Raw genomic sequence first — 14,759 nt, 5'->3', positions numbered from 1 at the left:
GCCAGCAATTGCCCTCTCTTAAGGACCATGGTTGGGCTGCCCTATTTGGGGACATGGATCCAGGTCTTTACGCTTCTCCGCTGGAGTTTGGCCTGGGCCTGCTGATGGCCATTCCTGTACTTTGGGGAAGGAGCTGATGCCCTTGCTTCCCTCAGCTCAAACCTCCCACTGGGCCCTATATATTTCTGGAAGAGACATAGAAACCCCAGAAGTCAAGAGAATAAATCGGAATCTCCAGGTCTCAGGACCCACCCAGGGCCAACATCAGGGCTGAAGCTGGAACAGCCTCTGGCATCTCACCCCAGCTCCCAGCAGCCAAGTGAGTCCCAAGAGGTCAGCCAGTGACCCATTTATGTTTTCACTGTAAGAGAAAAGCCTAAGCCCAAGGACAGAACTGAGCTTACAGGCTGTGGCCCAGGTCTGGGGCCAACTCTCCACGGGGCTTTTCCTCAGGGTGGGGAGGGGGACCTCCTTCACCTTCTAGTCAGTGGTGTGTTCCCAAACCTTTTTCTTTTGGCAGCCGGCCTGCGTACTAGGGCTGTGCCCACTGGCTAGGAAGCCCACAGTTGGCCTCCCCATCCCATGCTGAGTTGATGGGATCCTGGGCAACAGACCTGCCCTGCCCTGCCCTGCAGAAGGCTGGACACGGGCCCAAACAAAGCAACAGAGCCCAGATTCCGAAAATCCTCACAGTACCTAGATGGACTCAATGATAATGGTGCAATAGTATTTTGCTGTTGGGAGTCTTAAATCAGTGGACTCTCAGGCTGCTCCACATAGCACACATCCACACAGGAACTCAACTCACATCACACACCTGCCTGCCAGTCTTGCCAAGAACAGACCCGTCAAGTTTTAGGTGGGCTGCTCTACCTTCTGTATTTAGAACCCCTAGCCGAGGTAAAAGTCAGGCTTCTGCACAGATCACCAGGCCAGACCCAATTCCCAGGATGTCCATCTCAACTCTTCTCAGATGGGGAAACTGAGACCTGTGGATTTGCCGAAGGTAACACCAGCCTGCTCAATAGAGGTGGCATGGTCAGAGACTAGGAGTCTCTAAGAGGGACACTGAGCTATTCCAACACCCTTTGAGTCCAAAACACTAATTTCATTTCTGAAATAACTAGAGTGGAGGACCCTCCCCAAGGGTCAAGGTTCACAGATTCCCCTGACTAAGAGAGGAGGACAGTTTCACTTTCGCCGGGCTCCTTGTCATCAGGTGCTCCCCGCTGGGCTACTGAATGAAGAGACCACCTAGAGATAAGGACAGAGCCCTCCTTCCGCCTGGGGAGCCCAGCACCTCCTGCAAACAGCACACACTCTGCTTCTATCACCCCACGCATTCCAGAAACATCCCAGTCTCTAAACCCAGCGAGAAATTTTGCTCCAGGAAAAGCGTTCACCATTGCGTTTGTAAAGTATGTCCTAAAATATCGAATCCACCCGAATTGGTTTAGGTTCTCAAACAGTGCAAAAATAACAAACAACAATTAAAATAAATTTAGAAACCAAACTACAAGGGCCGAGCCCCCTTGATTCAGGGCTGGTCAGGGAGGAAGACGTGTGTGCGGGCGCCTGTGCGGGGCGAGAAAACTACCGTCTGTGCCCCTCGATGTACAATGACTGAAAACAGCAAACAAACCTGTCCCTGTTATACCCCTCAAGTCTTGCAAAAAATCTTCCCTGGCTAAGCCCCGCGTTCATTGACGGGGAGGCTTAGCCGGGGAAGCTCGGGCCTCGTTTCATTGCCTATGGTAGGACCTGGTTCGGCACAGCTCGGAATCGGACAAACGGGGTTCCTCTCTTCTAGCCCCGGAGCCCGCACGGCCGCCACCTGAGCTGGAACCAAGGAGAGATCCGCTTCCATACTAGCTAGCATACGCGGGAGCCATACGCAGACAATGACAAAGTTCCAGGAAAGCCACCTAATCCTTTCACTTATCCATTCTCGCGCTCCAGGATACCTATTGTGCGTCTAACGTGCCAACACCGTGTTAAGGACCAGAGCAATTCCTGGACATTTTGGTGCGGAGGAGGCAAGCACCGGATGCTCATCCTGTGCTGGTCCCACTCTGGATCCAGTCTAAATGTCTGAAAAGTCCAATGCCAGGTGACAGTTTGGTGGTGCCTGGAGCGACAAAACCTCTTCCGAGGCACAGCCAGAGGCTGCACCCCCCTCCACACTCCCAAAGGGACTCGCAGCCCCGGAATCTTCAGGGGTCGGAGGGGCTCCAGATGACCTCCCGGCTCATGCGAACAGCCAGTTTCCCAAGGATGTCAGGAGCCCAAACCGGCGTGAACTCCCTCTCCTGGACCTCTGCTCCCCCAGCTGCTGCTTCCGCTACCCTCAGAGTCTTTGGGGGAGACAGCTGGTAAGAGCTGGGGTCAGGGAAGGGGCTGGACAGGGAACTACCCACGCTCGACGACAGCCCCCTCGCCACCGCCCCAAGTGTAGGGGGCGCGCTCCCCGGTCTGCTTACCCTGGTTGCGAATAGCGGGCTGGCTTTCGAGGCAGCTGGGCAGGTAGGGCGCGTTGGGGAACATCCTGGCCTGGCCGGAGGACGCCTGGCTGGGCGGAGGAGGGCCGAAGGGTCCGTAGCGACAGGCTCCAGCGGTGCCGGTGAACTGGCCGGAGAAGTGGACGGTGAAGGCGCTCAGGCACTGCTCCTCGTGCGGCTCCGCACCGCCCCAGCTCGGCTCCTGTTTGATGAAGGAGTGAGGCGGCGGTGGCGGGGGTGGCGGCGGAGCCGGCGGAGGGGCCGGACCGCCCAACGAACTGTACGCCGAGGCGCCCGGGGGCGCAAAGTCCAGCACCGGCGCCCACTGCGCCGCGCCGCTCACGGGCAGGGCGCAGCCGCCGCCGCCACCGAGCGAAGGTACCGCCGGCAGCAGCGCGTTCAGGTCCCGCAGGTCGGAGCCCATTTGCGGCAGCTCTGCCCCGGACGCGCCGCGGCTCCTCCGGTCTGGCAGACGTTCGGTGCTGGACTCGGCCACGCCTAGCTTGGCCCAGATACTACCCGGGCCCCGGATCCCCAAATGCTCGGGCTGCTGAAGACACCCAGGTCCAGAGCGGAGCGTGTGCGAAGACGCCGGCTCCGGGACACACGTGGAAGCCGGCTCCGGTGGCAGGAGAAAGTCCAGGATCGCGGTGAGGAGGCGGCGGGGCCCCGGCTCCCGGGCTGCAGTCCGGCTCTGGTGGGTGGGTGGGTGGGTGGGTGAGTGAATGAGTGGGAGGGCGGGCGGGAAGGGGGAGGCGGGCAGGCGGTCGGGTTTCGGAGAACCCCCGGGTGTGGGCGCTGCCTTGAACTCCTTATCCAAGCTGCCTGGCTGCCCCCAGCTTCCCAAAGCTCAAATAAGTGGGGCCGGCGGCTTGGGAGGAGGAGGAGCCAGGAGTCTCGGCCGCTCCATTCACTCTGCAGTCCAAGCCCGTCCAGGCGTCGCGCGCGAGTCCTGGGGGCGCCCTCGCAGCGAGGGTGGGGTGGGGGGGGGCGGGCTTGTGGGAGCGTTCCTCTCGGAGACACCCTCCTCTCCTACCTGCCCAGTCTCTCAGAAGGCCTGTGGGACACCCCACCCCCACCGTCCCCTTCTCGGCCTTGGCGAGTGTGGACGTCTCGGGGCACTGGCGAGTCCCTCCAGGTGAGCAGTGAATGTCCCCTCCGCAAATACGTGTGATGGGGGTAGGGATGGGGTTGTTCATCTAAGAGGGCGGGTTGGAGGGAGGGGCTGGGGGCTCCACGAGGGCGGGAACTTCTGGAAAGCGGTGAGAACGTTCCGGGACTCCAAAGAGGCGGATTCTCTTGCTCCTCTAGCAGGAGTCCGTCTCTCTCTCTCCTAGAGCCGTCGGGCGGGAGTGGTGGCCGTAATCTCGGGGTCACTGGGGAGGAGAGGGGCCCCTTGTGGGTTCCGGAGGTCAGACTCAAGGGAAACGTGGATGACCTGGAGGGGTTGCTTCAGTTGTGATAAACGGGGGCGCGTATTTTCAACGTCTGGTAATTGGTGACTTGGTGAGGTTGCCGCCTACCTCAAATCGGTGTCAGCGGCATTTAACCTCCTTTTACAGTCCGGAGTATCTAACGCTTCTTTGATGAATCCGGGAAAACAGTGGCTAATTGGGGAAGGAAGAAAACCCTTAAGGAAACGTCCAGAGCCTGCACCTATTCCTGCCGGAGATTCCCGGCGCCCAGTTTGGGGGTTGGGGTGGGGAATGAGCGGGGCTGGGGTGGTTGGTTTCTGAAGCCGCTCCCGCAGAGCTCTGCTTTCCACATTCGCAACCAGGAAGCGCGAGTCAGTTAGGAGCCACCAGAGACCCACGGTCCCAGGCAGTGTTCGGACGTGGGGAGTTCTGAGAGTCTGGCATCGCCAAATCAGACTCCTCCCTCCGCCTACTCACTCTTTGGGAAACCCCCACCTCAGAGCAGGTGTTGGAGGTTTTGTTTCCAAATTGAGTCAGCACCCACGGGGAGCTGACGCGAGGCAGGGAGAAGCGCCGGGAACCCTGGTTAGCGTGCGTTTCAGGGGCGCTGGGAAACGCCCGGGAGAGCCGGGAGGCGGCGGGGATGGCGCAGCCTGGGACAGACAGCGGCTCCCGGCAGGAAGCCGCCAGTGGCTGCCAGGCCTCTGACACCAGGCTGGTCGGCCAATCCCACGAGAAGCGACAGTCGAGGCAGTGGGAGTTTGACGAAGAAACCGAACGTTGTAAAAGCCCGCACTTCCTCTCCATTTCTGACGCGTCGGCTTCAGTTAATTTGCACGGAGTAAACGAAGTAGCCACGGGTTCTGGCTGCGGACTCCAAGCGTGTGCGGGCTCAGGACCTACACGCGGGGCACAATTCCCTCCTCTTGGGGTCGCTGGTCCCGGAGGCGCTGAGGCCAGGAGGGCAAAGGTCGGGAACACGCGCCGCCCGCTTGCTCCCCGGCCACTATCGTGGTCGTGGACCCCTCTCAGCCCTACCCTAGAGTCTGACTTTGGCTCTAGAGGCCAGCTTCTTCTCCCCTCGCCCCTACACACGCTCTGGGGGCCCCCAACTCGCCTTCCAAAAGCCCCATCTCTTGATCTTAGCCTGCCGGCCAGAGGGTATGTGTGTTTGGTCTTTTTGGTGGAGAAAGACCGGGGGAGACAAAAGTTCTGAGACCTAGTTGCCCCTAGAACGCCCCAGACCTCTTTCTCAACCAACCCCTCCCCACAAACACACACTTTTATTTCTACTTCGAAATAGTTTTTCTTAAACTAGGACTCATTCAAGCGCTACCAGGGAAGGCGAGCCCCTTAAGAAAAGCCAGGAATTTCAATTTCCAAACGGAAAGGTCAAACATTGTTTCTCTTTTATTCTCCTTTGCAACTTTGGGGGGAGTATTTTGAAGAGGATAGCTTTTGTGTTTTTGAATCACAGGTAGGGTAAAGGCGCTTAACTCTCCGACTTTACATTAAAAAAAAAAGTTTGCCCAAGAATGGGGTGGATTTGGGTGAGAGGAAAGGGGAGTTGAACCAATTGTGGTGTGATCTCATTTCAACCTTAGGGTGCCACCTCGCCCGACCTCGCAGTCCCAAACGGTGAGGCCAAAAAGTGCTGTGCGCGTCCGGAGTCGGAACGCCTTTCCCCATCCCCATGCCCAGGAGCCCAGGCGCCTAGGCGCCTCAGGGCCAAAGCCTGGGAACCTGCAAACTACCGTTTGCAGGGTGCCCACGCTCTCCACTTCTCCCGCCCCTGGGTAACGTCCTCTGCGGGAGCTGTGGTTACCCGGTGGCCGCGCCCGCCACGCTGCCCTTGACGCCCTGAGCGGGGGAAAGGACAAATAGTCTGGCCCGGAGGAAGGTCCACCTTGCGCCAGCCCAGCAGGTAGGCGCTCTGCTGCACCTCCTGTGGGTCGAAGCTTGTCCGAGATCTGGGGAAATAAGGGCTGCGGAGACCTGGTCGTTCCCTTCTCTCACCCACCTTTCCACCCCTGTCAGCGACGAGATCTGTGGCGCAGAGGATCTTGTTTGCACCCCCGATTGGCAGAGATGTAAATTCAACTCCTTCCGCAAAGAAGGAAACTGAGGCCCCGACGGAAGGAGGAAAGGCAGCTGTAGAGAGCCGTGGTTAAGAGCACGGGATTGGTAGCCAGAGAATGGAATATCAGCTCTTCCAGGTAACCAACAGCTGTGTAACCCTAGACGATTTTCATAGCCTCTCTGAGCCTCAGTTTCCTAATTGGCCAAACGAGATAATGCGATGCTAGCGCCTAACCTCATGGGACGTGAGGAGTAGACTGGAAGATAGTGTTGGCCTTGTACACATGAACGTTACAATTTTTGTAACTGTTGTTCAAGGACACGTAGCAAGTTAGTGGCACAGCAGAGCTGAAACCCAGGTCTCCCGGACGTCCACAGGGGGGCTTTACCCCCCACCATCCCCTCGGTCTCTCCAGAGTTAATGGTATGGAGAATTAAAAAAAAAAAAAAAGGAAGGCGTGGGGGAGAGAGGTGCCTGAAAGGTGCTTAATTATTGCAAGATAAAAAAAAAATGTGTCTGAATGGGAGGGGGCGGTGAGGACCTATAAACCCTCCACTTTGACCCTGGCGCTGTCAACTGCGGCAGACCGAGCCCTGAGCCGAGCCCTGCAACCTCGGGCCCAGGGACCAGGGAGCACTCTCGGGCTGCGCTCTGGGCGTCACCCCGCGCGGCTGCGGACAACTGAATAAACACAACTAAGCGCTGCGATCTGTCAAGGGCTGGGATCGCCTGCTTTATTGGCGCCTGGCGCAGGGGCCAGCGCCCAGAGTTCCACGCGCAGCATCAGCAGCCCGACCGCAAATCCTCTCTGCCCCGCCAACTCCAGTTCAGGAATCTGCCCACCCCGGGCCGATGGGCAGGCATTTAGGACTGTTTTCCAACCCCAAGCTGGCGGTAGAAATCACACTAATTCAAATTGAAATCAATAATAAGTAAGGGAGGGTCCTTCGTTATAGTCCACCCGCAGCTCCCCACCCTGCTCCCTGTTAATTTGAAAAGTAACTCTGTTTTCTTTTTTTAAATCAATTCCCCCACCAACATTTAAAATTCAATTCTCTGACCCAGTTGGTTTGAGAGCCTCTGGACTTGCACGCACTGCTGGGTGCGCAGTGCAAAATTCCCCCTCACCCCAGCTCACAGTGTACCCGTCTGTTCCGATACCACCGTGAGATGGTCCCTGAGAGTCCCCAGTGAAAAGATTCAGCAGCGCTGCCTCTATTCTTATACCGTAAATCTTTTTAAATTCTGGAACTAATTATATAGAGGATATGTCTCAATTTGTTCTGCATTAATGCCACAGTGGGGATGGAGGCCGGGCCGTGGCCAGAGCAGATACTTAGGCCCATGAAATTGATGAACTGAGAGTTGCTTCCAGTCCTGAGCGCACCATCTGGAATTCCAGTCTGAGGTTACAATTAGAACTCCTGACCCCAGATTCAACTTTGCAAACAACAGGGGGAAAAATAGGAAAAAGAAAAAAAACCAAGAGGAAAAAAAAAATACAAATCGCCCAGCTTATTCTGCACCTGTAAAAAAAAAAAAATACCCACACAATCTTAAAATCTTTCCATCTTAGAAAACTCTTTCCAAGTATTTGTGTGTGTGTGTTTTTAACCTATAAAAGATAATGGAACATATTTTATAGACTGGATTTTATCTTATCCCCTTTCCCTCTCCCAACTGCACTCTATTTAATAGTTGTCAGTTTCTCCTCGGTGTTGGATTTAATGACATAGGACCGAAATATTCCTCAGTAAATTAGTTTGCTGAATATTGTCACTTTTGTTATTCTGCCTTTGAGAAACAGCTCGATTATAGAAATCTGTGTGGATCTAGGAACTTCTTTGACTGTTGCTTCATAATCTGAGATTTTATTTGTGTTGCAATTTTATTTGTGTTTTAAATTGGTTGGGCCAATTTCTTCTTTCTTTCTTTAGTAACACATTGCTTTATTTTCCTCTCACTTTGACCCCCTGAAGAAAACGAAGGACCCAGCAGTACCAGGGAATCTGTTAAATTTATTAGCATAAATGCTTAGACAAAACGAGATATAAATCATTTGGATGTATTAAGCCATAAAGTATCCCAATGAAGTCAGTCCCTCTGCAGGTCCTAGTATATAAAGGTTCATATAAAACAAGATATCAGTATTATCTTTCAAACTGAATATGTGTTGTGAAAATACCCAAATGTTGAGTTAGGAATATGGGGGCAGTAGTAGGGCAGGAAGATGAGAGTCTTTAAAGCAGCCTGTTAGAATTGTGTTGCTTAAAAAGTATGACAGAAAGGGAAAACTCGGCAGCCTGCATTTTTAATCCAGTGTTCAGTAGACAACTTTTTTTAAAAAAAGACATACAGGATATATTTGATGGGAAGCAAAGGAATAAGGAAAGAAGAGATGAATTGAGAGCAAACGGCACTGCTTTCTGTAGAATGCATTTTTTTTTCCAAAGGTCAATTTAGCTTTAAAAAAAAAAAATCTACTCGGAAAAGGCACTGACTCTTCACGCAGATAACGGATGAGCCATTAGTGAAGAGCCACCTGGGTCTCCGTCGGCAAACCCGGATATGCAGCTGGCCTGCAGAAGGATGTGTATTCACCAGGGGTGGATGGGGAGGAGAGGGGTGGGGGAGAGAGGAAGGAGAGTTGCCAGAATTCCTAGCAGAGGTTTACCAAGACAAAAAGTTTAAGGAATAAGGACTCAGAAAGATCATAATCACATCTCTCCTTAAATCTTGGCAGATCAGGCATTCGTTGCCTTTTAGAAATGGTTGTTCTGAAGCTTTAAAAGAAAAAAAAATCAAGGTGTCTACCACAGAAGGGGAAGAGTTCCTTCCTTTTTTCAGCAGAGCATCCTCATCTTTTAGGCGCTCTCCATTCATTCAGCATGCTCCAACTAGTCACGCTTCCTATGTGCCATGCATTGTGGCAGGGACTGGGAATATAGCAATAACAGGACAGGTTCTGCCCTGCCCTCAGCTTACATTTCAGTAGAAATGACAAATTACAAGCAAAAAAAGTCCGATACTTTCACATAGTGATAACCAAAGGAAAAGAAGATCTGCTAGACCAGAGAATGAATGACGTAAGGTTAAGATGGGAATGGAAGCGACATATTGCCCTCACTTTTTACCATCCTCTATCTACACTTCCACATTTTAATGTGTTTATTACTAAGTATCCCACCCTACCATCCAGACACTGGAAGGGTTTGAAGGATTTGGAATGCCAGGGCTGGGTAAATCTCTGCCTACAAGGTGGCTGAACTTTATGGAATCAGGAGGGCAGCTGTGTATATAGAGCTGGATTAAAATCACCACCACTAACTGAGTGACTGTGGAAGTTACTTAACCTCTGAAAAACTCAATTTTCTCCTCAAAGATAGAAATAACAACAGCACCTATTCAAGCTGTGAGAAGCAGATGAGGTAAGGCATGTAATCACTTAGCCTTTTGGAGGAAGCACTCAATAAATGTGGCTGTTATTTACACTGACATAGATTCTGTTTTTCTTTGCTTCTGATTAATTGATGAGTTCTAGACTTAGTATCGATATTGGTGTGAGTTAAGAAAAGGTTGCCAAAACCGGTTTGGCTCAGTGGATGGAGCGTCGGCCTGCGGACTGGAGGGTCCCGGGTTCGATTCCGGTCAAGGGCATGTGCCTTGGTTGCGGGCACATCCCCAGTGGGGGTTGTGCAGGAGGCAGCTGATCGATGTTTCTGACTCTCTATCCCTCTCTCTTCCTCTCTGTGAAAAATCAATAGAATGTGTTTAAAAAAAAAAAAGAAAAGGTAGCAATCTTTGTTCTGGATAAGGAAGAAGGGCAGAAAGAGAAGTCCTTTACCAAGGAGTTTGACCTTAAGCAAGATTGTTGCCACCTTGAAGTAAATGGAAATCATTTTGTCCTGAAACAGGAAACGTGACTTTGCTTCAAAATCAAGCTTCGATTCTTTCCTCTTTGGCAGACTATACAGGTTAACTTCATCTTGAAAATTTAGGATTGCATTGTTTCTCACAGGCGCATTTCGGTGTGCAGCCTGGTCCAGAATACTAGTAAAAGACTTCTGGGCTAGGTATAAGGAGACAACTGATCAATGTTTCTCTCTCTCTCTCTCTCTCTTTCTCTCTCTCTCTCTCTCTCTCTCCCCCCCATAAATAAAAACATATCCTCAGGTGAAGATTGAAAAACAACATTTGGGCTCACTCAAATCCTGTCTCTGCCAGTGATCATGGCTTTGGGGAAATAACTTGAGCTCTTGGTTTTTTAGTTCCCTTATCTATAAAATGAAGATAGTAAAAATTAAATAAAGCATACAGGGACTTGAACACTGTAAAGGGCTAGGCAGTGCAGCGAACCACTGGATGGGAACGAACCACAGAAAGGAATACTGGTGGGAGTAGCTGGTGTACGTTGCTTGCTCTCGTGTGTCTTCATTTGTAAAGTGACATACATGTAAACTTTTGGAACAGTACCTGACATACAGTGTATGTTACCTGGGTATTGTTACTGTTACTGTTTTCCGTCTCTGGCCATGTTCCTGGGCCCAGAGTGAGCCTGTGTTTCACACGGATAGTTTTTGCTGTTTGTACGGAATAGTACAAACAGCAGGGCACAGGGATCAGATGGCTGCCGTTAAATTCTCCTCTGCTGTTGATTTTCTGTGTGACTTTGGGTAACTTCTGTACTTTCTCTGAGCCTTAATTTTTATCACTGTAAAATGAAACTAATGATACTTTCACCTCAGTGAGTTATTTGGAGAACAAATTAACACATGTAAGTGCCTACATGGTACCTGGATGTAGTCAGAAATTAACAAATGGTAGTTACTAAGGTTTGATCTGTCTATTCAGAGACTATTAACTGACTTCAAAACAAAAAAACACAAAGAGATCAGCCATCAAGAACTTGAATATGAACATGCACAAAAGCAAATTCCCATCTTCTTTTAAACTCACTGGTACCACTTTCATGTTTGAAAAACTTTGCCGTCAAGGCATTGACAACGAGATTCCTTTTTTACCATGAGCCCTGTAGATTACAAGTTAGAATCCCATTTATTCCCACTGACTTTCTTTGCAAAATATCCAGCGTGTATCAAGGACTTTGGTAATCCCACGTTTTTCAAAATAAGCAGGAAACTGTTTTCGGCCAATAGAGAGAGAAAAAAAACAGTTTGACTCTCTTCCTGGAGTTGCCACATAGCATTTATTAATAGCTTTGTAAACAGGCTTGAACATAGTATCAGCTAGCTGCTCGAGATATTACAAAAGTTTATGAGAAGTTGCTTAGGAAAAACAAGATAGCGCCATTAGAAATCTGATACTGGTCAATAGTGCATTTATTCCAAGTCTCCATAAATCACAAACAAATGAAACTTCCATTGTGATCACTGTTCCAGATCTAAAGGATCCCCCCTGCCCCGCCCCTTGGGTAGAAATTAAATACATTTAAGAAAGCCCAAGATTGTTCTCTCTACAGATACAGAGGCTAATTACAAAACTTCTCAAGAGATAATATATATGTATATATTAAACTTTAATCAACAGATGTGACACACAACAAAGGAGAAACACATAACTTTGATTCTCTAGTTAGGACTCATGTTTATCTTTAATTATCCCCACCCTGGGAGTGGAATGACTGTTGTTGTCTGTTATATTTATTATTTATTTCTACAGTGACACCACATTTTGATTTTGCCCAAGACAGTCTCGGTTTAAGTTGTTGTCCCAGCTTAATTATTCATCGCTCTCCTTTTACTCTCAAAAGTGCCCTGATAAATCTGATGGCCAATGATAAGGACTCCACTTGCTTAAAATTTTATTTAAAAAAAAAGACAGATTTAAGAAAGCTGTTAGAGCAAAGGTAAAAGAAGTGAAGCTAGTATGAAGAGGAAAAGATCGGGTTAATATTAGAAATTGAAGGATGAGGACAGTTACTGTAATTGAGCATAAAACGTAGTTCTGAGCTGCCTGTCAGCCACGTCAAAAAGGGAAAATAAAACTAGTTACATGTCTCATTATTCAATAGAAGGAAAACAAAACAGACTTTCGTAAGAGATAGACTTTTCTAGTACTAACGAGGAACCTATCTCACTGGTTTTCCTATGAGGGTCATTAGATGATGGTTAGTGACAATAATATTTCAAAAGATACAGAGACGTTCTCTGACTGATGGTTTCTCATTTCAACCCAACAATACAGTATTAAAATTACAGCTCTGTAAAGATTTTTTCTAAGGGGAGGGAGGCAATAATCTAGACCCTTTTCATAGTTTTCTGGGGGTCCAGCCTGATTCAAATTAGCATAATGTGTTGATTTTCAGAAACTCTCAACTGATAATTTTGAAAACATATTTTATTGATTAATCACCAAGTAACTTTGAACATTTACCAAAACCAAAACACTGCTAAGAACCTGACCGTTGTTCTCCAGAACCTGTGGTCCAATTTGGGGAGAGCCCTAGGGCAGTGGCTCTTAACAGATAGGCTTTGTCCCCCCCCAGCAACCCCCCTCCGCACCTCCCCTCCCCTCCCGCCCAGGACATCTGGAAATGTCTAGCAAAGTCTGTGATTGTCACAACTCGATGTGGGTAGGAAGGTTGGATGCTACTGGCTTCTACTGGGTAGAGACCCGGGATGCTGCTAAACATTTTTCATGTACAGGGCAGTCCCCCTACAGCAAAGAATGATCCAGCCTAAAAGGTCAACTGTGTTAAGTTTGAGAAACCCCATTTCAGGGTTTACTGTCAGTAGAAGAAAAGAGCATGTCTAGCTGGGTAAAAAGAAAAAACGCTTCATGGAAGAGGATCCTTTGAGTTAGATTCCCCAACCCCACCGGGTGGTGCTGGAGAATGTGTCTTCTGAAGGCTCAAAAAATGGTGGTGCCCTTGATGGGTGGCTCAGTTGGTTGGAACATTGTCCCGTACACCAAAATGTTGTGGGTTTGATTCCCAGTCATGGCACATACCTGGGTTGCAGGTCGATTCTCTGTCGGGTCGGGTACGGGAAGCAATAGATCAATGTTTCCCTCTCACATCTACGTTTCTGTCTTCCTTTCTCTCTCTAAAAATCAATAAAAACATATCCTCCGGTAAGGATCTTTTTTAAAAAAAAGAGATGTGAATAGAAATAGGCAGGTGAGAAGAGGCAAGGCATGTTGTAGGGAATGCAGTCCAGAAAGGGAATTGTGTGTATAAACTAACTTAGCTAGAAAAGAGGGATAATCCATATAGAGCAGTGAGAGAAAAAAACCACATGCAAATTTAGAGCAAGCAGTTTCTGCTCGGATGCTATGCTCCAAGATCCTTTAATATTGCTAGCGTGTGTGTGTGTGTGTGTGTGTGTGTGTGTGTGTGTGTGTTTGAACCACACAAATCAAAGGCAGCATAAACTTTTATGCTCACAAAGATCATCTCTTGAATACTGGCTTGTGGGGTATAGATGGATAGGCACATATTTTGCTTCCTCTCCCCCACATCATTTTTCACCACTTACATAGTAGAGATTCCTTGGAACTCAGTTTTATATCACATTAAATTTAAAAAATGTGTGCGTACGTAAAAATACAACCTATCAAGGCACAGAAAATTCTGAACCACTGCTGTAATTAATAGGACATTGTAGGAATCACCATTAAGAAATATTATTCTGACCTAGTTCACCGTGTCATGCTGCAGATTGTCCTTTTCGTGAATCATGGAACGCCTTGTGAGAAAGGACTACAAAGCTGGGTCCCTTGACATTAGCCATCTCACCCCTCAAAGTTCAGCCAGGAGTGGGACAGAACCCTTCTCACCATGTTGACATGTTTACTTCTGGCGCAGGAAAATATTGCTGCTTCCCGACTGGCTTTCCAGTACCTTCGCACTCCACTCCACTGCCTGGAGACATTATTCTATTCTTTCCTTTGATGATTCACAAATAAATTAGCACGATCCACTGAGCTCTGCCAACATATATGTGTTACTGGAGAAATCTGAGATGCTGAAAAATGATTGTAATTTATTGTATCCCAATACTTTTTTTCTTAAGGACCAAATAAATAGCATGGGCTAGTTTATATACCTGACATATTTATTGCAGCATTCCCGCTGAGCACTTCCCATTGTCATGTGTTCTCACACGTTGTTTTCACAAATTGTGTTTTGAAAGAAATTCGGGCCAGAGAAACAAGATGTTATCTTTTGGAAAGGATGAGACCACTGTAATGGAAGAGGATAATCCATTCAGAGGGCTGGAAAGCCAATGTGCTCCGGCGGGTGTGATAAATCCACAGGATCTGAATCCAGGATTTTGCACTGGGACCTTGAAGTCAGTAGGAACGATTTAGTTGTGTTCCAGATAAACACAATGCATCATTATTATTGGATAAGCATGAACATCTGTTAGGTCAGTTTTGCCCTATTTCCTTAAGGCAACTGGACTCACTGAGCACAGTTCTCATTCTGTCTTATCACAAATGGATCAAAGATGGGTGGGTAATGCCAAAGCTGCTCCTTGATCATCTCTGTGTTTGAAAAAGATTTTAAAAAGAAAAAAAAATCCACCTGCTCATCTCAGATGGGTTGCATGCGTGGAGAGCCCCTGGGAGGCGGTAGTTCCCTTCTGAATTACATCAACAGAATCATGTTCAAAAGAGAATATTTGAGATAGCTGGTCTTCCTCGTTTTTAAAGAAATGTTGTACATGCTCTAAGTAATTATTTGGGGAGAGAGGAATCTAAATATTACTTACCAAGAAGTTACTCATCACCTCCTCTTTCTAA

The 14,759-nt window shown here is 48.8% G+C and overlaps 1 protein-coding gene across 3 annotated transcripts in view; it reads right to left on the bottom strand.

Moving 5' to 3' along the window:
• Nucleotides 1-3,045, bottom strand: part of WT1 (WT1 transcription factor) — a 49,716-nt gene extending 46,671 nt beyond the window's left edge. For all 3 annotated transcript variants that reach the window (XM_079788935.1, XM_079788936.1, XM_079788937.1), the window contains exon 1: nt 2,481-3,045. In XM_079788935.1, the coding sequence (XP_079645061.1) occupies nt 2,481-2,922 (442 nt within the window). In that variant the 5' untranslated portion in view covers nt 2,923-3,045. The remainder of the gene's footprint in view (nt 1-2,480) is intronic.
• Nucleotides 3,046-14,759: the final 11,714 nt, after the last annotated feature.

This window comes from Cnephaeus nilssonii, assembly GCF_951640355.1.
Source record: "Cnephaeus nilssonii genome assembly, chromosome: 13".
Taxonomy (NCBI): domain Eukaryota; kingdom Metazoa; phylum Chordata; class Mammalia; order Chiroptera; family Vespertilionidae; genus Cnephaeus; species Cnephaeus nilssonii.
The sequence above is the reverse complement of the archived record's forward strand: the minus strand, read 5'-3'. Positions and strand labels throughout refer to the sequence as shown.